The sequence below is a fragment of the Molossus molossus genome, unplaced genomic scaffold (assembly GCF_014108415.1).
Source record: "Molossus molossus isolate mMolMol1 unplaced genomic scaffold, mMolMol1.p scaffold_m16_p_12, whole genome shotgun sequence".
NCBI classification, from domain to species: domain Eukaryota; kingdom Metazoa; phylum Chordata; class Mammalia; order Chiroptera; family Molossidae; genus Molossus; species Molossus molossus.
The window spans coordinates 27,606,002-27,632,281 of record NW_023425347.1 but is presented as its reverse complement, the minus strand read 5'-3'; the positions used below and the strand labels follow the sequence as shown (position 1 = coordinate 27,632,281).

Genomic DNA, 26,280 nt, shown 5'->3' with positions numbered 1-26,280 from the left:
GGCCCTATTCTCTTTTAGGTAACAGGTGGTAGCTGGGGTATTAAGCTGTTCTGGGCAGGATTTCAGATTTCCATTCTTTGGTGCTCGAGGCAGTACACTTCTATCATAAAGCGATCAATAATAATTAGGTGCCTGGAATGAAATACAGTACAGCATTATGCTTGCTACATCTGGAAGGAGAAACTCACTTAACTAGCTCTAAATCAATGAATTTTCTCGTTATTCCTGGGGGGAGTGTTAGAGGCAGCAGCGAACACGATGGAAATGTGGATTGTGGCTCCGTGCACAATCACACAAAAATTAGATGCTATGACACACTTTCCTACAAGTAACAGGAGCAAGCCCCAAGCATTAAAGCTTTATTTCGAGCGTAAACACTGCCATCACATTGCATTCTCTGTCACTGTAGGGCCATCTGTTTCCCGTTTAATAAAAAAGCCTGTCATGATAGGTGATATATAGGTGAAAGGACAAAGTGAAGGTTGTAAATAGGGTTTAATGTGAATTATTTTTCAGATCTCAGCTTTATTAAATCATGTTTTACCATGTTCCCGTAAGAAGGGGCGCAGTAAATGGAGAAAGAATTGTTTCTCTTGTGTCTCATAGATCTCAAAAGAGAAAACAAATACTTAAATTCTGTTTGAATTTGATTTGAAGATTCCTGTGCAGATCGGGGTGGGAGATAGAGAAAACAGAATTTGCAGATTGCAGCCTAAACTTTCCTCAGTGCGCTCCCAACAGTGAGGAGCCCGATCCTTGCAAAACTACTTCCCATAAGATGCTTCTTACTTGTCACTTCCAGGATGGGCTCCAAGAATAGTCATCCTGTTTTCAAAATTCAGAATCATTACTTCTACAAAATTGCTTTGCTCTAAAACTGGCTGCGAACATTCTCCCCCCAAAACTGCAGGTCTCTGTCTTGCTGCCTAGAAGCGTGCATAATTAGGAGCAACACACTCTGGTCTGACCCATTTGAAGAAAAGATCAGGAGAAGACTTGTGGCTTTTATTGCCTTTTAATCACCCTTTCTTTCATTAACGAGTTAGTCTGCTGGCCAACTACATAACTCCATTGTATGGTGGCTGAGTTTTTTACTCCCCTTGAGAGACTATTGCAACAGTGCAAAGAGAAGCAGAGTTCGTAAGAATGTCTTCTTAATGATTCTATTTTGGAAAATAGGACACCTTGAGAAATGCATCAACATACAGTTTAACAGATGGTTATGAAGTAACACCATGTAACCACTGCCCAAGTCAAAAAAGAAAACGTAGGCAGCATCTGGAAGCTGCTTAACTCGCCTCTCTGATGGCAGGTCCCCTCCCACCAAAGGCAGCCGCGAACCTGAATTTTAGTGTAATCATGCCCGTTGTTTTCTCTGTAGTCTTAAAGTTTAGAAATATGTGTCTCCAAACCACGTATTTATTTAGTCTTGCCAGTTTTTTAACTTTACACAGAGGGAATCATAGCATCTGTGTTCTTTTGTGTTGCTGTGTTCACTCAACATGACTTGAGGAATTCATTCATTTACTTTTCATTTTGAAAATTTTCAAACATAAGAGAAGTTGAAAGAATTGTATAATGGTCACATAACAGTCACCTAACAGTTACTTGATTTGGCTATATTTGTTGTTTTTTCTTCTGTAATGTTTTAAAATAAATTACTGAATTCTCTAATCATGCATCTCTAAAAAAAATAATAATAAGGAAAATGTCCTATGTAACTACAAAACCATAATAATATGCAGCAAAACTGATAATAATTCCCTAATATTTTCTTATACCCAGTCCATATTCATATTTTTTCAACTGACCCCAAAACACTTTTACAGTTTTTTATATGTTTGAATGCTTTGTTCAAACCAAGATCCATTCATAATCCATGGAGAATATACTTTTAACAGCACAACTTATAACTTAAAATGAGTCTGTGTTCCTTCCTTTCTCCCGTCACCCAATCAGTGGCTGGAGCTCCTGGGACCTGGCTGTAGGCACATCTTCCACAGTATTGAGAACAAATCACCTCGTCTGTGCTAATGACATGATCCTACTCCATGCTTTGACTCCAGCAGAATTATACTGTCAGAAGGACCTACCTAATATCAATTACATCAAACCCAAAACTGTAATTTGGGGCAAATAGTGTGTGGTAGTGAGCTGCTCAAGATTAAACAAGTCTCGTCTTTAGTTATCTGGGGAATCAAGGAGGAGGCTGGTCCACCAGAAAGCTCATTGGAATACAGGTCTCAACTCACTGGAATTTCCACCAGGACAGGGGGATAGAGGGCTGGTCCATTAGCATCTCCATTAGCATCTTCCAAGTCAGTCATGCTTTGCTGGGTTGATATTGCAGGACTTTGGGTTTTCGGTTGCATTTCATCCAGTTACTGGAAAGCTCTTGACAGAAGAGCTTGGCCCCTCTATGTCCTGCTGAGTTAGACGGACTGACCTTCCTGGTTCTTTTGCTTCCTACAACCTGGTATTTAGATCAGCATCTCCCGGAGTTTCTCCTCAGAGTGACAGTCCCATGGTACTCCATGAAAAGGTCATATTGTCGAATGTATTTGGGAGAAACACCAGGTTAAACCAAGTCAGACTGGTTTCTACACTGTAGGTATTTTTGTGCTAATGACCGCTGTGATTCTCCAGTGGTATTTCCCCAAATTATTGTCCTTAGAACCCTCTCCTTGGAGCATCTCTGGGGGTTGCTATTCTACACAACAGACTTTAGAAAGGGCTGAGCTACATGGCTTGGATGTAATCACAAACAGTAGGAAATAAACAATCTCATCTCCTACCTCCTGGGCCGTGAAGAGTTTGTCCAAGCCAACTGGGCAGCATTACACAAAAATGAGGCCGGGCTGGGATGTCAGAGATGAGGACCCTGGTCCACACGCCCCCTCCACGTAAACGTCCGCTGGCATCCATGCTGTAACAGTGGGGGCATCAGGATCTGTGATTATTACCATATGATGAGGACACTTAAGCCTTAGATTCTTTTAGGTGGAATTCCCACATGGTTTAGAGTTTTAGAGGGAAAAAAGTTCTAAACTGGTAGTGTCTCTGAGTCTGAGGATCACTTGGCCTTAATTGACAAATATTTTTAAATTCATTTTGAATTAATAATTCAATAAGCTTTTCTTAGATAATCAACTTCTTGACAACCTTTTCTAGTTGTTTACATTTGTCAAATGTTTAGTCATAGGACTCTTGAACATCTGAGTTAGTAAAAAGCACACTAGTGGTGCTCATACAAATTACTTGTAATTTAACATGACTTCTTTTTATTTTAATATGTTTTTTATTGATTTTTTTTTTTTTTATCCTCACTCGAGGACATTTTTTCATTTTTTGTTCAGATAGAATGTGAGGGAGAGAGAGGAAGAAAGAGAGAGGGAGAAACATTGACGTGAAAGGTACACATCGAGTGGCTGCCACCTGCATGACCAATCAGGGCCGGGGACAACTGCAACCGAGATATGTGCCCTTAGCGGGAACCGAACCCGTTCTCTCTGAACCGCAGGCCAACGCTCTAACCGCTGAGCCAAACTGGCCAGGACAGTTTTTTATTGATTTGCTAGAGAAGGGGACAGGGAGAGAGAGACAGAAACATCAATGAAAGAGAATCACTGATTGGCTGCCTCCTGCACACCCCCTACAGGGGATGGAGCCCGAAACCCGGACATGTGCCCTGACCAGGAATGGAACCAGTGACCTGTTGGTGTACTGGGCTCAACCACCTGAGCCATACCAGCTGAGCTAGATTAACATCACTTCTTGAACATGTTTACCCATTCTGTCTGAACGAGGCATGTAGAGTTGCATTCTCTTTTACTTTCTCTTCTTTTCAGTCTAGCGTTTAGATTGACAACCGTTTTGCCTTCCTCATTAACTTCCTTATGAAATAAAAGATCAACTGGCATTTGCCATTTGAGCTTTCATAGTGGAAGACATCCAGGTTTGCCCACTTCTCCAAATCCTTCCTTCCTTGTATAAATTAAATTTTGAAACAGAGTCTCTTCATCTTAAAAAAAAAAAAAAAAGGAAAGCATTTTCTCTGAACATAATGTAAATACATAATGTAAATGTGGGTTGATTGTTTTGTTTTGGGTCCTTCTAGGCTAGATCCTCATTCTTCATGAAGTCAGACGGGCATGGAGGTACTGCTTAGCTTCTCAAGGCTCATTCCATTCATCATTTGTAGATTTCTAGCCTAAATATATTTTCACTGGAGTTGTAAAATTTTAAAGGGATTAAAAGGTACAGATTTTACTTACACGTTGACTATTTTAACAATGGAAGGTATAAGACTCTAAAGTAAGCTACTGAAAATTTCATCATTTCTCAGTTGTTCCCCCGCCCCTTCAAGCTTCTCTTCCTGACAGAATGTAATTTAAAGGCAGTTGAGCAAAGAACTCAACAGAGATGGGTTATCCTAGGGAAAATTCTAAGTCCCTGCTCTGTTACTCAGAGTAGAACCAAATGACTTGTTCCAGCCTCAATATTGCTTTTTTCTATTTTTTCATTTTTAAAATAAACAAGCAATATTTAAATATTATAAAACATGCGTTTTTTTTCTTCTATCGGTACTGCCCTGCCCAGAAATTGTATATCTAGTGATATATGCTAGAAAAATTCTTACACCTGTTCACATACACGAACAATTATATTTACAGTAGCAACGTCTGTAGGCCCCAAATTAGAAACAACTCACATTTCCTTCCGTTGCAGATGGTTCGATAAAGTGTGGTACTGATGTCCCATGGTCTGCAGTACTCTAAGGGAATGACCCTCTGTCTGTGCTCATGGGGAGAGCTCTAAAACATGCTGATAGATGAGGTGGGGGGACTTGTAGAACATATGAGCAGAATGACTCCATTTGTCTTTAAACCTGTATTTATAGAGAGTGGAGGACTGAGTATGTGGGAAGGAGAGAAGAGGGGTGGAAAGGAAAGAGAGGGAGAGCAAATTTCAAAGGAGGGCAGTAGTGAGATTTGGTGAGTTGGGTCTATGGAAGGAAGCAGGTGAAAAGGAGGTGGTTTTCTCTATTTGTTTTTGGAATTATTTAAAGGGAAAATATTTTCATAAATAAAAAATAAAGGCATATGTGTGTGTGCAAAAAATAAACAGAGAATGCCTAGTTATTTAACAAACTCATCCAATCCAGGCATTGACCAAGGAGATGAGCCCATTCAAGATGCCTATTTTAAACTCGCTGACGTCAAAGAAGCATAGGACTCCTTGGCTTAGCACAAACCATGTGGGTGAGGAGCCTGGGAAAGTAATTAAGGAGAGGTGACGGGGAGGGCTTTCAGTCAGCATGCAGAGACTGCCACGGCGGCTCCGAAGGAGTGCTCACGAAGAGCTCCTGTCACTCCATGGTTAGTCAGCCTTTGGGCTCTGGGGGAATTTACTGCCTAGGATCAGTCCTTCACCAGCCTTTCCATTGATTTCTAAAGCTCTTGCTCAAATATAAACACTTTTTTAAATAATAGATTGGAACATAAAGCTGTGGAAAATCCCCCTAGTTTTTTTTTTCTTCTTCTTCTTCTTCTTTGTTTACAAACTAGTGCAAAGATAGCTGATTTTAAAATGTGTGTCTTGCCCAGACATTGTGGCTCAGTGGACTGAACATCGTCCCATGGACTGAGAGGTCCTGGTTCAATTCTCAGTCAGGGCACATGCCCGGGTTGTGGTCTAGATCCCCAGTAGGGGGCGTGCAAGAGACAGCCGATCGATGTACCTCTCTCACATCGATGTTTCTATCTCTCTCCCTTCCTCTCTCTCTAAAAAATCAATAAAAATAAACATATTAAAATGTGAGTCTTATGATTACTAAGGTACTGTTGGGCCAACAAATCAGGAGACAAGCGCCATTGCACAGATGGTTGCTATATTCACAGATCCCAAGAGGAGGGGTCATGCCATGAGGGCCGAATGGGGAAGCACCAGGATCTGTCAGGAAACAGAGAGAGAAGGAGGAGACATGGGCAAGAGCCTTTTATTGTGGTTTCTATGGGCGGAAATGGGCAGGACAGGGAAAGCAGGCTCACTGAGCTAGTTTGAATCATTTTACCAGCCTCTGGGGCATAGGGACAGTCTGGTGGTCGGTACGTGGTCTCCTGGTGATTAGGGCAGGGAACAGTGGTCTGTAGTACAAGAACTCATAAAGGAGGTGGTGGGGATGGGCTCTGGATTGCTTGGTTTCATATGAAAGGTGTCCTCCTAGGCACGTCATTTACTATCTGTAGGAACTGGCCGGCCCTGGGAGGGACAGCCTCTTCAGAATCAGCGAAGCCCCAAGATGTCAGCACATCAAAAATACAGAAAATAGCCCTGGCCGGTTTGGCTCAGCAGTTAGAGCTTCTGCCCACGGACCAGAGAGACCCGGGTTCAGTTTTCGCTAAGGACACGTACCTCAGTTGCAGTTTATCCCTGGCCACATTTGGGGTCATGTGGTTGGCAGCCAGTCAATGTGTCTCTCTCACATCAATGTTTCTCTCTCTTTTCCTCCCTCTCTCCCTCCCACTCTATCTGAAGATGAATGCAAAAATGTTCTTGGGTGAGGATAAAAAATATATATACAGAAAATAAAAAGGCATGATTTAATAGGTGGTGATAGCCCTGGCCGGTTTGGCTCAGCAGTTGGAGCGTCGGCCTGCGGTACAGAGAGACCCGGGTTCGGTTTCCGCTAAGGGCATGTACCTCGGTTGTAGTTTGTCCCCGGCCCTGGTTGGTCGTGCGGGTGGCAGCCACTCGATGTGTCCCTTCACATCGATGTTTCTCTCTCTCTCTCTCTTCCTCTCTCTCCCTCCCGCTCTATCTGAACAAAAAATGGAAAAGTGTCCTCGGGTGAGGATAAAAAAAAAAATAGGTGGTGATAAAGATGCAAGGAAAACTGTGCCTGTCAAGGTTTTCTGCATGGTTTTTATATTAAGGTGAAGTTTGATGGCAAGCTTAGAAAGTCTTCCTTGGATGTGCCAACCTTTGAAAATTTTTTTTTCTTTTTTTTTGGAGGTGGGATGGGACGGCCATTGTGGGCTATTATGGGTACAGTGATTGAGAAATCCCTCTCCCACTCATTTCAGGCAAGAAAAGCTATATGAAGCTTCCTTGTATGTGTTTTAACCTACTCCACTAATTTTTTTGTCAGTCTATAAAAGCAAATCCGTAATATATTTTCCCTTTCCCTAACTGTTAGGCTATCTCATTGTTGGCATGGAATCTTAGACCTGGTGTCTCTAAATTAGTCTTTGCACACTTGCTGGCAGATGTGGCCTTGTCCTAATGTCTCAGATGCCATCGGACCATCTCGAAGGCCTGTGTCTGAGCTCTGCACTTGCTGCGGCCTGGAAACAGGTCTTCTCTGAAGGGCCAAGGGTTGCATTGACACTGAGCTGTACTTTCATTTTGCGGGGTAATCAGATTCCTGCCTTTCATATTTGGTACTACCATGTTAGGGCTAAAAAATTGTTTTTAGAAATGTACCAGTATGTAGTATAAGAACATCTTTCTTATCCATGTTTCTATCGATGGACACTTAGGTGCTTTCATATCTTGGCTTATTTTTTCTCTTTGTCTTTGTTCTACCTGAAACCAAACTTGTTGGAGAGGGAGGATTGGACCCAGCCTTGGTTAGTGAAAAGAAAGTCATTATATTTCCCCCCACATTAAATCCTCTTCCCCTGTGTTTTATGGCTCAGTAGTAGACAAGATCTGAGTTGTCCTTCTACACCAAACAACCTACTTCATTTCGCTCTAACTTAGGAAGGGCTGCTGCAAAGAAGGATAGAGGAGAGGATCGTGCAGACCTTGTTGAAAGAGACAGCGAGTAAGAAGTGTCTTAGAATAGAGAAGCTTCTAAAAATACAGTGTAATTATGTCATTTTACCATGCTGTTGAGCCCCAAATAAACTGATAATAAAACTGCCTTCCATTTTTAGAGCCTTATATATGAGATACTGTTTAGAGCCTTGTGTACATACATTAGAGCCATCTTCACAACAAGGTGGTATTGTGGGAGAAGGGGCATTAACATCTCTTTCTGCTCTTCCACTTACTGTGTGGCTCTGAGCAAGTTGATTTTGCTAGGCCTCAGGTACATCATCTATAAAAAGGGGATGATAATACACCACAGGATTGTGGTAAAGATTAAGTTAAATTATATGACATTCTGCCCTTCCCCCAAATGATCCGTGTATCCCCTCTGGGCACGGGGTTCCATTCTAGGCAAAACACAAAACCAAAGAATAAATGAGCCATCTCTTCCCAGAATGTCAGTCAAACTTAAGAAATTTGTGGTAGTGGGTAGGGCTGTTTTCTTATTTAAATAAGGACAGATACATTATGTGAGGTCCACCTTCGTTCTTAAGGAAAAACTCAGTACGTCTTTAATGGCGTGCTTGGGACAGGCAGCTTCAGTCATGCCCTCGGAGCCCCTGGCATTACTCCTTTGCCCGCAGCTTCTCCGTGGAAGAGCCGAGAAGCACCGGTACATGAGAGTCCAGCATAGCCAGTACCACGCAGCACGGTCTCCTTGAACTCCCATCCCTATTTTATGAAGGATCCGACTACATTTCCCTAGCATGTACCTGAGGTCTCCTCGCAGGCATGACTAACACTGAGTTCGCCATCATCCCTCCAAACCCGATTCTCATCCTGTGTCCCCGACCTTAGTAATTGACACCCCGTCCATTCAGCTGTGCAGGTCGGGAACCAAAGGAGTTGTCCTCGACCCTTCTCTCTTTCCTTCACGTCCCACATCTAATTCTTAACTGCAAGTTGTGGCAACGGTGCCACCTTTCTGTGTCCTGAAAGCATCCTTTGACTCCGTCTCCATCACCAGCATCTGAGTCTCAGCTGCCATCATCTCCTGCTGGTCTGCTGTGATCACCTACTCCTGGCCTACTTCCAGTCCATTCTCCGCATTAAAGTGGATGTGATCTTTCAGATACTCAACTCGTATCATTTATTCCCATTGCCGTGCATGACCCAGCCCCTCCTCCCCTCTGGACACACCTTGAACCATTGTCCCCCTGGTGCTGGTGGCCACAGGTACAGCAGCTTGGTCTCGTTTTGATCATCAGGAGCCATTGCCCAGCTTGCTATGTGTGGGTTTCACAAAGCCCATACCTGACTGTTCTTTGCTGTGATAATACATCTTCATCTTTCAAACTCAGCTCAGAGGTCTCTTCCTCAGAAAAACTTTTTCTCATGGCCCAGTGTGGAGGTTATTTATCATAAGTGCAGGTAGAACCATGTCCTTTTCTTTTAAGAGGCCTGGTCTCAATTTGTAATCACATATTAAGTACTGTTATATGTTGACTCTGAAGTGAACATTAGTCTGTAAACTCTATGGAGGTAGGGGCTGTGCCTTTGGTCTCCATCACCTGCCTACCTGGCAGAGTGACTTTGACTTGGGCGCAGGTCCCTGGTTGGTGAGTAACTGCAGTGGGGCAGCTGGAGTCCGAATGGCTAAGTATGTGGCCTGAGATGGTCTGTGTTCCACTGATTCGTGCCATCTCGGGCCTCCAAGCCCAGGGTTTGGCCCATCTTGCTGCAAGTAATTTGTTTAGCGCTGTGGGTCCAAGTCCATCCACTTTGTTCTGTGGTTTTGAAAAGCCCCCTGGAAACCTTACTTTGTTGAAGAGATATCTGGTCAATGTGTGTGGTTCAATAAAGGATGGCAAAGCATGTCTTCATGAAACTCAAAAGACCTACACACATTTCTTCCTTAAAAACCTCCGTCTCTTGCGCTGGCCGATTTGGCTCAGCCGTTAGAGTGTCGGCTGGCAGACCAAAGAGTCGCAGGTTCGATTCTGGTCAAGGGCACGTAGGTCGGTTGTGGCCCGGTCCCCAGCCCTGGTCGGAGTCATGCAGGAGGCAACCAATCCATGTGTCCCTCTCATGTCAATGTTTCTTCCTCTCTCCCTCCCTCCCACTCTATCTGAAGATTAGTGGAAGAATACCCTCAGGTGCTGGTGAGGAATTTGAAAAAAAACAACCATCTCCCCTTGCTATCCAGTCTTTCCCACTGTGCTGCTAAGAGAATCCCTTTTACATCGGACAGAACTTTCTGACCTCACTGTATGCAGTTCTGTGTCTTCTCTGGTTGTTCCTCTTCTGCATGGAGAGCAGCTCTTTGCCTTCCCAACACCAGGTAGCATGTCATTTGGTCTGGGTCATAAAACGCTCCATCCCCAAACAAGCACTCCTCCAGTGTTCCTGCACCCGCCGCTGATGCTGGTCCTTCCCTGTAGCCCTCCTGTCCCCACTTCTGTGGGCATGTATGTATGTGTCTGTTTCATTAGTATGTTCTCAGTAAGCGATATTCGAGGCGTCCTAATCTAACATTTCTCTCTCTCTGTCTTCTACCCCTTAATTCACTGTAATTTAACAGAAGGAGTTAGAACATAACCTTAGTAAGTCGCAAGATATATCATCAGTGATTTTCAGCCTTGACATGGCTGAGGATAACCCAGAGAGCTTTTTATTACAATATAGATGTCCAGGTCCCAGCCTGGATCTATTAAATCAGAGTAGCTGGAGTTGAATGTTTCTTCAGACCAGCAAAGTGACTTGACTAAGGTCACGTAGCTAGTGGGTAACCAAGTTAGAATCACAGTCCGTCTCCTTGCTTGCTTCCTAGTTCTTATCGGTGTTCTTTGGACTAAATTATACTGGGCTAGTGTGTGTGTGTGTGTGTGTGTGTGAGAGAGAGAGAGAGAGAGAGAGAGAGAGAGAGAGAGAGAGAGAGATATTAATCTCTATCTTAATTTGTCTGCATAAAATCGTTTCCTTGTTTTATAGTTTTATAACTGGCTTTTCCCCCCTGAATAACTGTACAGAAAGGATGTGGAAATCCTCACACTGACCAAAGCAACCAGAATAACCTGTCCCCCCTGCACTCCGTGTTCGCCCAGACACGACGTGGCAGCGGCTCGGTTCTCAGCAGGCTCTGCTCGCTCCTGCCCCGCCTGCGCCACAGGCCTGCCCTTTGGTGCTTCCCGCACTGCCCCCCTCCTGACTGTTTCCAGGCGAATTACCCTCCATCGTGCCCACTGATTCGAGAAGAAACACTCCCTTCCCCTCCTGCAGCTCCCACCTGCCGGAGCTTTCGGCTCAGGGAAGTGATGGGCCCTCGTGGGTCGCATTTGGTAACTGAACAGTACTCGCTGGGAGGCTCCCACTCGGCGCCAAGAGAGGACAGCAGCGGCGGACTGTCCCCTGGAGGCCCCTCACAGCCCTTCAGACTCCCCATCCAGAGAGCTCTTTAGGAGATATTTTTGTAATAGCTGGGGAGCAAAAACAAATCCTCAGTGCGGCACAATCTACATGAACTAGATCTTTAAAAAGAAGCCCCACCGATGAAAAAATACCACACTCAGGAAATCGCTCTGTGACGCGCTGGGTAGACGGAGATCGGAGGTGTTCCTGGTTTGAATCCTGGTCCTGTTCTTGGTGACCTTGTGACTGAAGGTTTCGAGCTTCTCTGCTCGTTTCCTCAACCGTAGATCGGGGTTGAATAAAGTGAAATAATAATGCCTACCTCGTAGGTAATGTTGAAGATTAAATGAAATCTCTGACTAAAATGCTTAGCATAGTATCATGAAAACATTAGCTGACATCATGAACTTATATTAGTAAAGTAGAATTTACAGAAGCTTTGCCATGCATTACATTTCAATATACTGAAATATGATGCCTTTGAATAGCATTTCTGCTACCCATTCACAACTGCTTCTCTGTTTGTGTTTTGCTTGTAGCCCTGGAAAGGAAAATATCAATGAGGCAAAGCAGAGAGGAGCTGATAAAACGAGGGGTCTTGAAGGAAATTTATGACAAAGGTAAGGGGGCTGGTCCACTCTCCATGGGCCAGAAAGCCGTGCACGGGATCTGTGTGCGTGTTTCTCAGAGTTGGATACAGTTTTCTGCATCACTTTTTCAGGCTTTGAACCTTGAAAACTCCAGCCAGTTTTGGAGAGAAAGGAGAATGTAGCAGACAGCGATAAAGCTGTCAGCATTATATGGGGGGAGGACACAAAGCTCCCTTGTTCTCAGCGCTGGAATCAAACCACGAGATGCTAAGAGACATGATGTGACCCCAGGAATGATGTAGGCAGTGGTTGTGAGCCTGCTGGTGTTCGAATACACACAGCTGGGTTGAAGTTAATTGCTTAGGCTCGTTCAGACACTGGGGTTCCCAAGACAAATGTCAAAAATCCACAGGCATCTAGAATTTTCCTAACAGATTTTTTGGGGCAGTCCATTTCCCCACAATAGGAGAAATCAAAGTGGATAAAATTATACAGTATAGCTGTACATATACGATGTTTCAAATGCTGATGGTTACAGCGACTGAGATGCTCTGTGAATGTGTCCACAGGTGGCTGCCAGTGAATACCACGTGTCTTTGGCTTATTGCTATTTTGAATTGCACTCTGTCCTCTCTCCCAGGGCCACACTTCAGGCTTTAAGTAAAATGACAGGCTGTTGATTCCAATCTTGTCATTGTCTGTTTCATGTCCTCTTGTTTGGGGCTGGTGTCATTTGGTGGGCCAGGTTCATAGATCTCCTGTTCTGCTTTAAAGATCCATCCTGATAGTCGGGGTGACCCCGTAACTCCGACAATGCAGGCAGCTGACCATGTTGCTGTAGGTCTTCACTTGCCTCGTTTGCGTTCTAACACGGAAAAGCAGGTTGGGTGTCCACCCGCTTGTCTCTGGCTCCACCTCTTCTCAGTCAGTCAGTCTTTATCCCTCTGGTACTTTTCACTCATCCATCCCACTGTGGGGCTCCGGGTGGCGCTGTTCAAGTATTTTCTCAGCACAAACTGCTTCCCTGAACGGGGAGGAGTGGGAAGAGCCGCCAGCGAGCGGCAGGGGTCTGGAGGAAGGATGTGAAGCCATACTGTTTCACACTGCCGCCTGTAACTGTCAGAGCCCCCTGGGGCCAAGGGATCCCTGTGGTGAGCCAGTGCACCCTACTTCTGAGTGAGGCCACACCCAAGGACAACTCTGATTGATTCAGCTTTCCAGGGAAACAGAATCCATAATTTTGTCACTTTTTTCCAAAGTCTTGCTTTCTGTACCACACCCCCGCCCCCAAACCTTCCTCATGCCGACCTTAAATCTCCATGCTTCCTTCCAAACCCCTTTCTTCATATCCACTCCCCAGGAGAGACGGGTGGTGTCTAACTACAGCTATAATAAATAGTATATAATAAGCATCCAAGTGTGTAAGTAATGTTACTGTCACAGCTAAGGCCTGTTCAGCTCTAGTTAAATGATCCCTTCCCCTCCCTTTTTCCTTCCTGCAGCCTCTATATTGCTCACTATAAAGCATCAGGAATATGCCCTGGCTGATTTGGCTCAGCAGTTAGAGTGTTGGCCCATGGACTAAAGTCTTGGGTTCGATTCCAGTCAAGGGCACGTACCTCGGTTGCGGTTTGGTCTCCGGCCCTGGTCAGGGTCATGCGGGAGGCAGCCACTCGATGTGTCCCTCTCACATTGATGATTTTCTCTCTCTCTCTCTCTAAACACAAATGGAAAAATATCCTCAGGGGAGGATTAAAAAAAAACAACTTAAGACTATTCTAAAGTAGAGACTACCTTTCACTCTAGCATTTATTATTTCCATAAAGAAAAAATACCTGGGCCAAGGTAAGCACTGCCTAGGTAACACCCTGACTTGATCAAAGATGTCAGAGCCTGTTCGAACAGAAGCCTCATTTCATGGAGAACGAAACGGGGAGCCTGGACAGAGACTGGGGTGGGAGCTGGGCCTGTTCACAGCTGCTTCATAGTGTACACAAGGACTGGCTGTGGGGGAAAGGACGGGCTGGCCCCCACTTCTTACCACAACTTGTTTTATGTTTGTCTTTGCACTTGGTACAGTCTGCTCTTTCTGTCTGGCTGTCAGCTGCCTGTCCTCACTAGCTGCAAACCCCAGGAGGACATGGACCTCGCCAGCTTACCGCCAGATCCCCCAAGCCTCAAATAACGCTGGAGCTCCATAAAATAGCTACTGTTTGGATGATCGGAAGAAGAGGAGGAAGAAAGGGAATAAAATTAGTAGTCCATTGCCCATAGTATATGTGGAAGTTTGTTGCTGTAGGTTTTTGCTACTTGCTATAGGTTATTCTGATAAAAGCATCTGTTTTGATTCTGTGGACATTAATCATGTTACCGTATGTTACGTTATATCAGCAGTTAGGAACATGAGCCCTGGAATCAGGTTGCTTGGATTCAATTCCAGTTTCCCTACCGACTAGCTGTGCAACTTTAGTCAAGTTGCTTAACTTCTCTGTGCTTTTTTTCTTTACCTGAAAGTTTGGATACATTTTGAAATGAGGATTACATGAAATAACACATGCATGAGTCTTCTCAGGTGGCCATAACAAAATACTACTGACTGGTTGATTTAAACGACAGAAATCTATCTCCTCACGGTTCTGGAGGCTGGAAGTCTAAGACCAAAGTGCCAGAAGGGTTGGTTTCTGGTGAGGCCCCTCTTCTTGGCTTGCAGGTGGTCACCTTCCCACGATGTCCTCGCCTGGCCTTTCCTCTGTGCACACACACTCCTGATGTCTTCCTCTTCTTACATGGACATCAGTTCTGTTGGATTTGGGCCCACCCTTATGACTTCATTCGACCTCAGTCACCCCCTTAAAGGCCCTTTCTCTGCGTACAGTCACATCGGGGGTTTGGGTTTCAAAATATGATTTTAGGTGGGGGTGCGACACAATTCAGTCCATAGCAGCATGTAAAGTTAGAATCGTAGTTATCTTTCCATAAATTCTCAAGAAAATGTTAACATACCATTATCGGTATTAGTCTCATCATTATCATCGTTTATGTGTTTGAAACCTTTTACATGCCCTGCCCTAGATCAGTGGGCCCAGGAGTGAGGAGGGAACAGCACTGTCCCCATCTGAGGTGCAAAGATCTATAACCCCCTCAAAATGGTCTTATCGGTGTCGGTGGCCCCGCCCCGAGGCCTGATTGAACGCCTTTCTCACCCCTCGCCTGCCTCCCCTCGGTCTCCAAATGAGCTGTTTTCCTGTCATTCCTTCTCTCTCTACAGCATCATTCACCCCCGTCTCTGGGATTCTGGTGGGTGAAACACACAAAATGATTGGCCACAACCTGAGTAAACTACAAGTGGCAAAGAGACCTGAATCATTTTTCAAGTTGTTCTTGGCAAAGATAAATCTCATAGATTTGGAGCAGTTCTTCCATAGGCCTGGCTGGTGATTCCTCATTGTGCACCGCCTCCTGTGTTAGCAAACGTGACTCTCGTCACCTGGCAGCAAGACAGAGTCCACAGAGAGGTGTGGTCCCCGACAGCGGCCCACTGACTGCAACACCTGTGCGGGCCCAGCCGCTCGGGCGCGCGCCCTGCGGCCCTGCTGCTCCGGGTGTGAGGCTACAAGGTGGTGGAAAGCACTGATCTTTGGCAGATGGGCTTTTCTCCTCCAACTTCTTCCCGGTATTGATTTTGCCTAATAAGGCCCCATTCGTTCATAGAATGTAGAAAAATGAACTCGAGTGATCTGGAAGTTGTAACTTTTGGGACAGCAAGGTGAACTCAGAATTAATGAGGTTTTATTACTCTGCCAGAGCACCTCAAAATTCTTGATATCTTTCTTAGTGGGTTAAAATTCCAAACTGGGCAATACATTCCAATCAGGCGAAACGAGAGCTTCGGTCGCAGAGGGGGTTTATCCCAAATGCCCAGAGGAGCCAGCACAGGAATCCCTCCCTTAACACTTTAGGTGTGAGGAGCATGAGCTACTCGATGGCTTGAATTTTGTTTGTTTGTTTGTATATAAAATCACATAAGTCTAGAGTCCAAAAGGAGCTTTAGATTAAAATTTTAAAATCAGAGAAAGTTATTTGATTTTGTACGTTCTGAGGCCATGTGAGAACGCGGCCATCTTCGAAAACTCCATAAGAGTTTTTAAATTATGTTAATCATGATGTGTATAGGAACGTAACGTTGTAAATTGTTTTTCTCCCTTTTTCTAAATTGTCCACAATACGGATATAGCAGTGTGATGAAGAACACAATGTAATGAACCTTAGTCACTCTAAATATAAAAACGTTAAGCCAGCCCAGCCGGTGTGGCTCAGTGGTTGAACATCGACCCATGCACCCAGAGGTCGCTGGTTCGATTCCCAGTCAGGACACATGCCCAGTTGTGGTCCCGATCCCCAGTGGGGGGCATGCAGGAGGCAGCCAATCAATGTTCTTTCTCATCGATGTTTCTCTCTCTCTCTCCCTCTCCGTTCCTCTCTCTAAAATCAATAAAGGGAAAAAAAAAAATTTAAACGTTCAACCAACTAATGGTAGAACATAATCTATAATTTGATTGACAGCTTATTTTTAACTATTTATCCCCAATCCCATGGGCTATTTTTTGTGAACTAAAACTCAAGGGTTCTCTTAGACCCCTAGGACATTCATTGGTTCATTCAATAAATTGGTGTCGAGCTACAGTGGTAACAAAAAGAACAAACTCCTCACCGTCTCAGAGTTTAATGCTACTACAGGGAATAATTAAACAAGCATATGCTATGTTGCCAAGGAGTGATGAATACGATGTAGGAAAACAAAGCAGGAGGCTAAAGAGACAAAGTGAGAGAGTGATGATTTTACAGATAAATGCAATCATGCAGGACCTCTGGAGGAGGTGATATTTGGACAGAGACCTAAATGAAGGCTCAGCAGCTGAAACGAAGACATTGGTTCTACTACCACTTCAAAACAAATTGTAACCTAATTCATGAGCTCTTAAGTTTTTTAAATTGACTCAGTGTGTTTCTTTTAAATTAAAACCTATTTATTGCATTTGCCTCTCTCTCAATTCTCATAAATCAGAGCACATCTCTCCTTGCTAAGAGCCTGCAGTTGTTCCACATTTCAGGGAAATTGCAAGTTCTCCTGACAGCCCATGGAGCCCTTCATGACGGGCCCTCCAACCCCTGAGTTGCCTCAGTTCCCTGACCGTACCTCCTGGTATCTTTCTCCCTGTAGCACCTCTCCAGCCCCTGAGGTTGGCATTGGCCATGCCCTCTTCCCTGAATCCTCTTCCCCGGATCTCCATCCATATGGTTCCCTTCTTTTTCAGTCTTTGCTCAGATGTCACCTTCTCGATGCAGCCTACCTTGGGACCACCAGATTTTATCTATTTTTTTTTATTTTTTTTCTTTATCGATTTCATAGAGGGAGAAAGGGAGAGGGAGAGAGAGAGATAGAAACATCAATGAGAGAGAACATCGATTGGCCTCCTCCTGCATGCCCCCCACTGGGGATTGATTGGGCCCACAACCTGGACATGTGCCCTGAATCAAACTGGCGACCTCTTGGTGCATGGGTCAACGCTAAATCACTGAACCACACAAGCCAGGCATGGGACCACCAGATTTTAAATTGCCACCTCCTTCCCTAAATCTGTAGTCCTCCATCTCTGCTCTACTGTTTTCTTTTTTCCCCTATCTCTTATCAAACATGTTCTATAAATTGTTTATTGTGCTCATGTTTTTGTCATCTGTCTCTCCTCACTGAAATGTAAGATCCACCAGGCAGGCAGGGTCTTGGTCTGGTGTGTTCACTGATATAGTCCACCTGCCAACGACAGTACCTGAGACATAGCTGATGCTCAGTAATGTTTACTGAAAGAACAACACGTACAAACCGAGGCTCTAACTGCATAGTCGCGTGACTTGGTTTATTCACCTCTGCTGGCAAAACCAAGACGACTAGGAACTCTGATCCCCCTGGCTTATTCAGTTTTATGGTCCATGACACTTTATTGCCAGCTATTTAAATATACAATATAGACAATATTATATCATGTGTTCATTTATGTATATGTGTGCTAAATACTTTCAAATAGTGGCTTTTCAATAATACGGAGAAAAAATATCCTGAAAACAGTGAGCTGTTTGCCCATTAGTACAATAGTGATGATACTTCTCAAACTTAGCAAGGATCTCAGGAGGTGACGTGGTCTAGCTCCTGTGATTTTAACAATGTGGAGATGAAGCAGCTAAAGCCCAGCCACGTTTTGACTTGCTCGAGGGTGCAGAGCCAGTGTGCATGGACTGAAAACCCTGCCCAGACCACATGTCCTCCGTTTGGAATGTATAGGAAGCCAGGAAAACTTTGTAATGTGTTACCTACTGGTGGTGGTCAAAGGATCTTAGTAAACATTGCTATTTGTGGTTATTGCAAATCGTCTCTACAAATAAACATAATGGTGTACTTAAAGAGTATTAGGGATAACAAAGGCGATTGTACTGTATTTTCACCGCTGGGTTCTATGAAACCTCAACTCTATCACCATGCCACTTGCTTCATATAGTGTGGGCATGTTTAGTGCACATGAATGTTTGTGCCACTTATCAGGAGGGGCGGAGAGGGACGGGAGACCTTCTCCCTCCCGTGGACTGAGGTGACCCTGCCATGCATATTACACATGCCCACTCTCTGTGTGGGAGCGTGATGCGGGAATGTGCGGCAGCCACAGGACGTGGGTGAAGCTGCAGCAGCTCACCGAGTAGTTTCTGCTGCAGACCCATCAACACCTGGAGGAAGAGACAATCCCACGGGAGGGGAAGAGGCAGGGGCCACAAAGAACAGAACCGATGTGTGCCAGTGCGCGACTTCCCTCTTCACTGGGTGCTGAGAATTAGAGACGGCATGTCACAGCAAATACTGAAGTGCAATGAGGTGTGCCTTTTCCCCCTTAATCGAGTTAGGGCAACCTTTCAGAAAGTGTTATTTTTTATTATAAACACGAACAGAAGCTCCCTGGAATGGACAACTCCTTTATGCGGAGGCTGCATTTTCCGCTCTCGGCATTCAGGAGAAAAGAGACTGGTATTTAAAGGAAAAGGTCATCATTTTTAAAAAATTAAAATAAAAACTCTCTGTATCCGAACAGACAATGTAGTTGGCTTCAGCCCCCTGAAATCCCATTCTTTATCTGGTATCCCAGGTGCACCGACTTTTAAAAGTCCTAGAAGTTGATGGGAAATGCTTTTCACAGCCAGTACCAGGCAGTTATTTTGTCACATTTTTAGCTGTTTCTGATGTCTCGCCTAGAAATGGCATTTTCCGAAAGCTGTGATTTTGAGTAACGGTGTGAAAATGAAGAATGTTTACTTTCAGCATCAGTGACATACAATCATTTACGTAGCACCTCAGCAGCTGATACAAGGGATTGTCCCCAGTGGGGTAACTGCAAAGTGGTTTAAGCAATAAAGAGAATAAAAAGAAATTGTGATCAAATTCTCACAAACAACACTGTTCTTTCAGAAAAGCACTATCGCAAGCCAAAAATTAATGCAATTATTATTATAGCAATGAGCAAGCCTTCCCCAGTGAATAGATTCGCCTCTTGCGTATTTGTTGAGTAGCTATTGTCTTGCAGGCGCCATTCTGGGTACTAGGAATACCGGAAGGGACAGCCAGGCTCCCCTGGCTAACAGAATTTACAGTCCTGAGAACAGGCACTCAGCAGTTCCGATAGGGGAAGTACAGGATGTCCAGGGGCACGTGGATGAGTCACCCACCCATGTCTAGAGATTTCGGGAAGGCATCCTGGAGGGAGTGGTGTACTAGAGGGATCCTGAAATATGATAGATTGTCTTAGAGAAGATGGGACAGGTAGGGGGAAGGTTACACGCGGAAAGACCAGCGTATGTAGAGGTACTAGGTTGGGGACAGTGAGAGAGAGAATTCCAGTGTGTCTGGAAGGTGAGGGGGAGCCGGGGTAGGACATGCAGGCAGGAGAACTCGATTAGATGTTTATTCTTTATCCCTAGAGCAGTGAGGAGCTTCGGAAGGGTTTCTGCATGATCAGATTTGCAGCCTCATCACTCCACCTACGGGGAGAGGCCTTGGAGGGAGACCAAGACATGAGTCAGGGAGATGAGTTAGCAGATGACATGATGGCGGGTAGCAGGAAGGAGGGTGGCAGGGATGGGGGTGGAGTGGGGACACTGGAGAATTATAGATGATGGAGTCCAGAGGGCCCTGTGACTCAGTTGGGGAGTGATGGAGAGGGTTTAGGCTGATACTCAGGAGTCTGGCTTGGGCATACAGGGGACATCCACTGAGCTGGGAACCCAAGAGAAGCCACGTGGAGTTTGAAATATCTGATGTCTAAACAGACCACTCAATACACAGCTCTGAAGTTCAAGAGGGAGAATGGGTTGGAGATGCAGGTTGGAATTGTCGTGTATAAATGATCATGAAGTCATATAAATTGACATTTCTAGAAGATGTAGAATGAGAAAATAAGTGGCCCTGATAGAAAACCCTATGGAACCCCAGCACTGAATGATCTGGGAATTTTTAAAAAATGGTCTGGGAGTAAGAAGACCTCTCAAAGACTGAAAAGTGGCCAAAAATAGGAAGTAAACCAGAAAGGAGTAGCATTATAGAAGTCAAGATAAGAGACTGCAGTTCAGTGGGGGTAGGGGTTCATTGCTGGGCTTGGGGGGGGGGTCCAAAGCGGCAAGTGCAGACACATCAAACAAACAAGGACTGAGAAGTGACCTTTGGATTATTCTCATGCTGCTTAATTGTAGCCTCGAGTCACCTGTGAAGCCAGTGTGCAGTCAGCAGCATGTAAGTTCAGATACTTGTTTTCAGGTAATAAAAACCCTCATTCAAGGAGGCTGAAGCAATAGGCAGATGTAGACTAACTATTTTTTTGTGTTTTGTCCTCTAAAGTATTCCAAATGCTTTGAGCAATGCTTGGCATTTGTCACTACTTATTGAATATTTATTGGATGAATGGGTGGGTGGATGAATGAGTGAGTGAGTCAGTGAGTGAATCTCACATAATATCCAATGACAGAACAGCTCCAGGTTAACTGATAACATGCCTGAGGAATACCATCCTCAAGCTGCAACACCTCATAGTAACAAGATGGCTGCAGTTGCTCCAACATTACATGAGACACAATGTCCAGAGGATCTTGGTATCTCTAAGAGTAAGAAAAGCTAACCCAACAGCCTCTCTAGAATTACTCTTATTTCTCATTGACCAGACTTTTTGGAACTAATCCACTAAATATTTTTTGCCCTATTTTGACAGTTTTTTCCATAATATTAAGTGTTGCAGGTACAGTCAGCTGTGGAGAGCTGTTGCTGCCTGCCATGACTTATCCTTGGAAGATCCACCCCAATACCACCCTTTCTCGCTGCCTATCCTGCACCCACCTGTGAAATCAAGGCATGGCAGGGGACCCTGGGCATAGTGGGCATCACTGCTCCACTGACATGCCCCCAGCATGATGCTTGATCCCTCCACAGCCACTGAGCTGCGCTGCTGTTCGTAACGAGAAAGCAAGCCAAACTTCGGAAGGCTAGTGGCTAACAAAAGGAAAGCTGTCAGGTTTAGAAAACCTTTCCTGGCTTCATGCTTCTGCCTACGATTTGTGTAAGTCAGAGGGACCTTAACGCACAGAAATATCTATAAGACGACAGTACAGTCCTAGGAGCTACAAGCCCAGGCTCTTGTCCTGGCTTTCTCGTTTTTTATCTGCGCAAGGGCAGCTTTTCATCTTTCCGGACCTGCTCTGTGATGTCGCTAACTGCAGGGTCCTGGACTGCTCCGCCAGCAAGGCCATGCTTCCCTTCCATCCCCTCTCATGCTCCCAGCGCTCAGACGCTGGACTGAAGGCCTCCCGGGGTCTCCGGGTATACTCAGGAGTGGCAGACCCTTCAACTCCCTTCCGCCTCTGCTTGTTCTCGGATCAGAGGACACGTTCCAATCTGGGCTTTTTGTCTGTTGCCCAGAGTAAGTGCTCACTAAATGTTAGCGGTGTTCTCCACCAGACATCCGGCCTGCACTGCTCTCCTGAGATGCCTGCCTTCCCCGACCCACCTCCCCTTCCGATTCCCCTTCACCTGAGCCTAGACTCTCCCCGCTGGGAGAGCTGAGATTCCATCAGGAGACTCCCGACTTCTCCAAAGGCCGTGTCCACCGTGCAGTCCTGTGTTGCTGCTTGCAGGTCTCCCGTTCCCACCTGCAGTTTTCCTAAAGGAAACAGCCACAGCACTGACCACTCACAGGGACGTGGACCCGCTTCGCAGCATCACGTTACCCTCTCAGGTCCAGAAATGGGTTCACCGTTGCAGATACATGAGGCCTGTCATTGTGGCTTCCCCGTCTGCCCTGCGCAGTGCTGTCCAGCAGCATTTCCAGCAATCACGGAAATACCGTGCCACCTGTGCTGCCCAGGACAGCAGCCACCAGCCACGTGTGCGTCTCGAGCACTTCACATGTGCTCAGTCTGACTGAGGAACTGCACTTCACATTTTATTTAATATTAACTAACTTGAATAACAGCCACATGTGTCTAGTGGGTACCCTGTTGGAGAGCTCAGCTAGAGAGACAGCTGCTTGTCTTTTTGTTTTAATTGAATTTAGAGAGAGAGGGAGGGAGAGGGAGAGAGAGACAGAAACATCCACGAGAGAGAAACATCAACATTGATCAGCTGCTTCCTGCATGCCCCCTGCTGGGGATCAAGTCCACAACCCCCAGGCATGGGCCCTGACCAGGAATCGAACCGGTGACCTCTTGGTGCATGGGTCGATGCTCAACCACTGAGCCACACCAGGCCGGCCAGAGCTGCTTACATTTTTAAATGGCCAGCCCCTATCACTTCCTTCCCCCAACCCTAGCTATTAAAGACTGTTAAAATCTTGGGTTTCAGCCTTGGCTGGGCTACCCTATGGAAGGCCTCTTGCACCACAATGTATGATTCTGTGAGAGTCACACTATCATATAATAGCATAGAAGAGAAACTGTGACGTTTTGCTCATTTTCTATTCAGTCCCTGTCCCAACTGCATTTTTAATATCAAAACGCCCAGGAATAGCAAGAGGGTAAACCCTCTTTTATCTACAAACCTTGGAGCCAGTGTCATTATTTGGAAATAGTCATCATAGCCACCAAACTTACATCATAGGTGATGTAAGAACCTATGAGCTTGTGTGACTTCGGTGAGGAGGCTTCACACAGGACAAGTGAAAGGAACCCCTTTGGTAGACGGACACCACAACTTGACACGGTGAGATGTTTGTAGCGAGGGATGCAGTGCAAATCCACGTGAGCAGGGCTGGTTGACCGTGGGTCCAGTAGAAGGCAGCGAATGCTCACAAGTCCAGCAGGAAAGAGCTACCAGGAAATTCAACTGAAACGAGCTATGCAGGGCTCATGTCTTGGCCACTTTGTGGTAGGAAGTCATTGTGACTCACATATTTAATTTGGCAAAAGCCTGTGAACAAGGGGAAGAAGATATGAACATCCAAATAGAATATTCAATCCAGAACAATAGTAACAATTTAAAAAACAGGTGAGCCTGGCTGGGGTGTATCAGTTAGTTGAGCATCATCCATGCACCAGAAGGTCACCTGTTCTATTCCTGGTCGGGGCACATGCCCAGCTTGTGGGCTCAATCCCCAGCAGGGGCGTGCAGGAGGCAGTCGATCTCTTTCTCTCTCATTGATGTTTCTGTCTCTCTCTCTCCCTCTTACTTCCTCTCTCTCTCTCTCTCTCTCTCGTCAAAAACATATACATTTTTTAATTAAAAATAAAAAAAAACAGGTCTGATTCTTCAAGCACAAAAGCCTGTACATTCCACTGCATGTATGAAATCATCCACAGTGTCATGGGATGAATTAAATGCTGAGTTTTTTTTTTTTTTTTTGGATCCTCACCCGAGGACATTTTTTTTTTTTTTTTTTTTTTTTGGCTTGTAAAGTATGCTGTTTATTTGGCTAAGTTCTTTTTTTTTTTTTTTTTTTTATGAATTTTTATTTATTTTTTTGTTACAGATATTTTACCTTTTTACCCCATTGGCATCCCCCACCCCACCCCCCCTCCACCCTGTCCCCTGCTTAGTTGTCCATGTCCATTGGTCATGCATACATGCATATAAGTTCTGTGGTTTATCTCTTCCCACCCCCCCCACCCCCCATCCCCTCTTCTGAGGGATGTCAGTCTGTGCCCTACTTCCATGTGTCTGGGTCTACTGTATTCCTCAGACTGTTATGTTCATTATATTCCGTATATAAGTGAGATCATGTGGTATTTGTCTTTTTCTGCTTGGCTTCTTTCACTTAGGATAATCCTTTCCAGGTCCCTCCATGTCGTCTCAAAGGATAAGAGATCTTTCTTTCTTACCGCTGCATAGTACTCCATGGTGTATATGTACCACAGCTTTTTTATCCATTCGTCTACTGGTGGACACTTGGGCTGTTTCCAGATCTTAGCTATTGTAAATAGTGCTGCTATGAACATATTCTTCCTGATTGGTGTTTCAGGCTCTTAGGGTATATTCCCAGCAGTGGGATCACTGGGTCAAATGGAAGTTCAATTTTTAATTTTTTGAGGTAGCACCATATTGTTTTCCATAGCGGCTGCACCAGTCTGCATTCCCACCAGCAGTGTATTAGAGTCCCCTTTTCTCCACACCCTCGCCAACACTTGTTGTTTGATGATTTGTTGATGGCGGCCATTCTGACAGGTGTGAGGTGATACCTCATTGTTGTTTTAATTTGCATCTCTCTGATGATTAGTGATGTTGAGCATTTCTTCATATGTCTCTTGGCCATTTGTATGTCCTGTTTGGAGAGGTGTCTATTCAGCTCCGAGGACATTTTTTTGATATTTTGTTCAGATAGAGTGGGAGGGATAGAGAGAGAGAGAAACATCGACGTGAAAGGGACACATCGAGTAGTTGCCACCCGCACAACCCAACCAGGGCCGGGGACACACTGCAACTGAGGTACGTGCCCCTAGCGGGAACCGAACCTGGGTCTCTCAAGACCGCAGGCTGACGCTCTAACCGCTGAGCCAAACTGGCCAGGGCTAAATGCTGAGATTTAAAAAGTTTACACAGATCTCAAGGTAGGAAGTTCAAAAGGATTCTGAGTCACAAAGATGCCTATATCGGCAGTAAGAAACCTCATGGTTCTTGGAAAACTGCTCCTGCATCTGAGCTGTTCAGAACAATCCAAAGACTTCTGGCTGCAAATAGAGATAATAGATCAACTGGGAGATTATCTAAATTGTGAATTCTAAAAGTATAGGTTTCCTGATCCTACAGAATTCTGCAGTGTCTGCCTTAAATCCTGACGGTGCATAGATCTCTCTGTCTCTCTCTCTGTCTCTCTTCTCCTCTCTCTCTCTCTCTCTCTCTCTCACACACACACACACACACACACAGAATGACATTTCCTCACTGAGAAAGAAAATGCACCAGAAGAGTGAAAAAAATTTTACTTGTTTTTGCAAATAAGACTTGAAATTCAAATCTTTTTAAATGCTTGAGTCAAATACATTAATTACTAAATAAGCAATATTTAATAGGAAAGTATTACTTTCTATGTATGTTGACAATACTACAAAATAACATCTGTAGCATCGTTTAGTTTAACCACATCAACTCCCTAAAGTCGGGCAAAATGAAGAAAATGTCTTCAGCGAAAGTCAACAAATACCAGGAAGCCATTTCCCACTTCTAGGTTGAAAGCTCTTTAATCTTTTAATAAAATCCTTAAATAAATTATGTCTTAGCTAACTGTTGCTTGGCACATCATTTTCCTGGCTATGAGAACTGCTAGTGGCTTTAATTGCAAAGATTTAAAATGTTACTGGGATTAACAGAAGCTTTTACTAAGCTCCGTACAGTCACGTGCCGCATAAGACAGTCGACAAGGGACCACACACGCATGCAGTTCCCCGCTGTCTTTCCTGCTCCTGAAAAGCACCATGGTATTACGTGTTCGTCGGGTGCCTTCTCCAGACCAGTGAAGAATCAATCCAGTGACCTCTTAGAGTATCTGGAGGCCGAGGGAAAGGGGTCGAGGAGGCAGCACTCGGCCGGCCCAGCGGGCACTGAGCGCTCCATTACCGAGACCGTGACCGCAGCTTTGCTCCTGGTCTCAGCGCAGCCGAGCGTCACATAACTGACGTTTCCATCCACAAGGGACCACACAGACAACAGTGGTTTCATAAGATTACAGTGGAGCGCAAAGCATTACTCACCTGTCTGTGGTGACGCTGGTGTAGACGCAGCTACTGCTAACAGTCATGTACAAGTCCAGCACCTGCAATTGTGTACAGTGCGCACTACTTGATAATGAGAATAAACGAGCATGGGACTGGTTTGTGCATATACCATACTATGCTTTTTATTGGTAGTTAAGAATGTACTCTTTCTACTTGTAACAAAAAAAGTTTGCTATAAAATAAT

At 44.9% G+C, this 26,280-nt stretch overlaps 1 protein-coding gene across 2 annotated transcripts in view; it reads left to right on the top strand.

Moving 5' to 3' along the window:
- LOC118626224 (phosphatase and actin regulator 1) overlaps positions 1–26,280 on the top strand; it is a 226,291-nt gene that overhangs the window by 114,317 nt on the left and 85,694 nt on the right. For both annotated transcript variants that reach the window (XM_036255616.1, XM_036255615.1), the window contains exon 3: positions 11,763–11,843. In XM_036255616.1, coding sequence (XP_036111509.1) covers positions 11,763–11,843 — 81 coding nt within the window. The remainder of the gene's footprint in view (positions 1–11,762; positions 11,844–26,280) is intronic.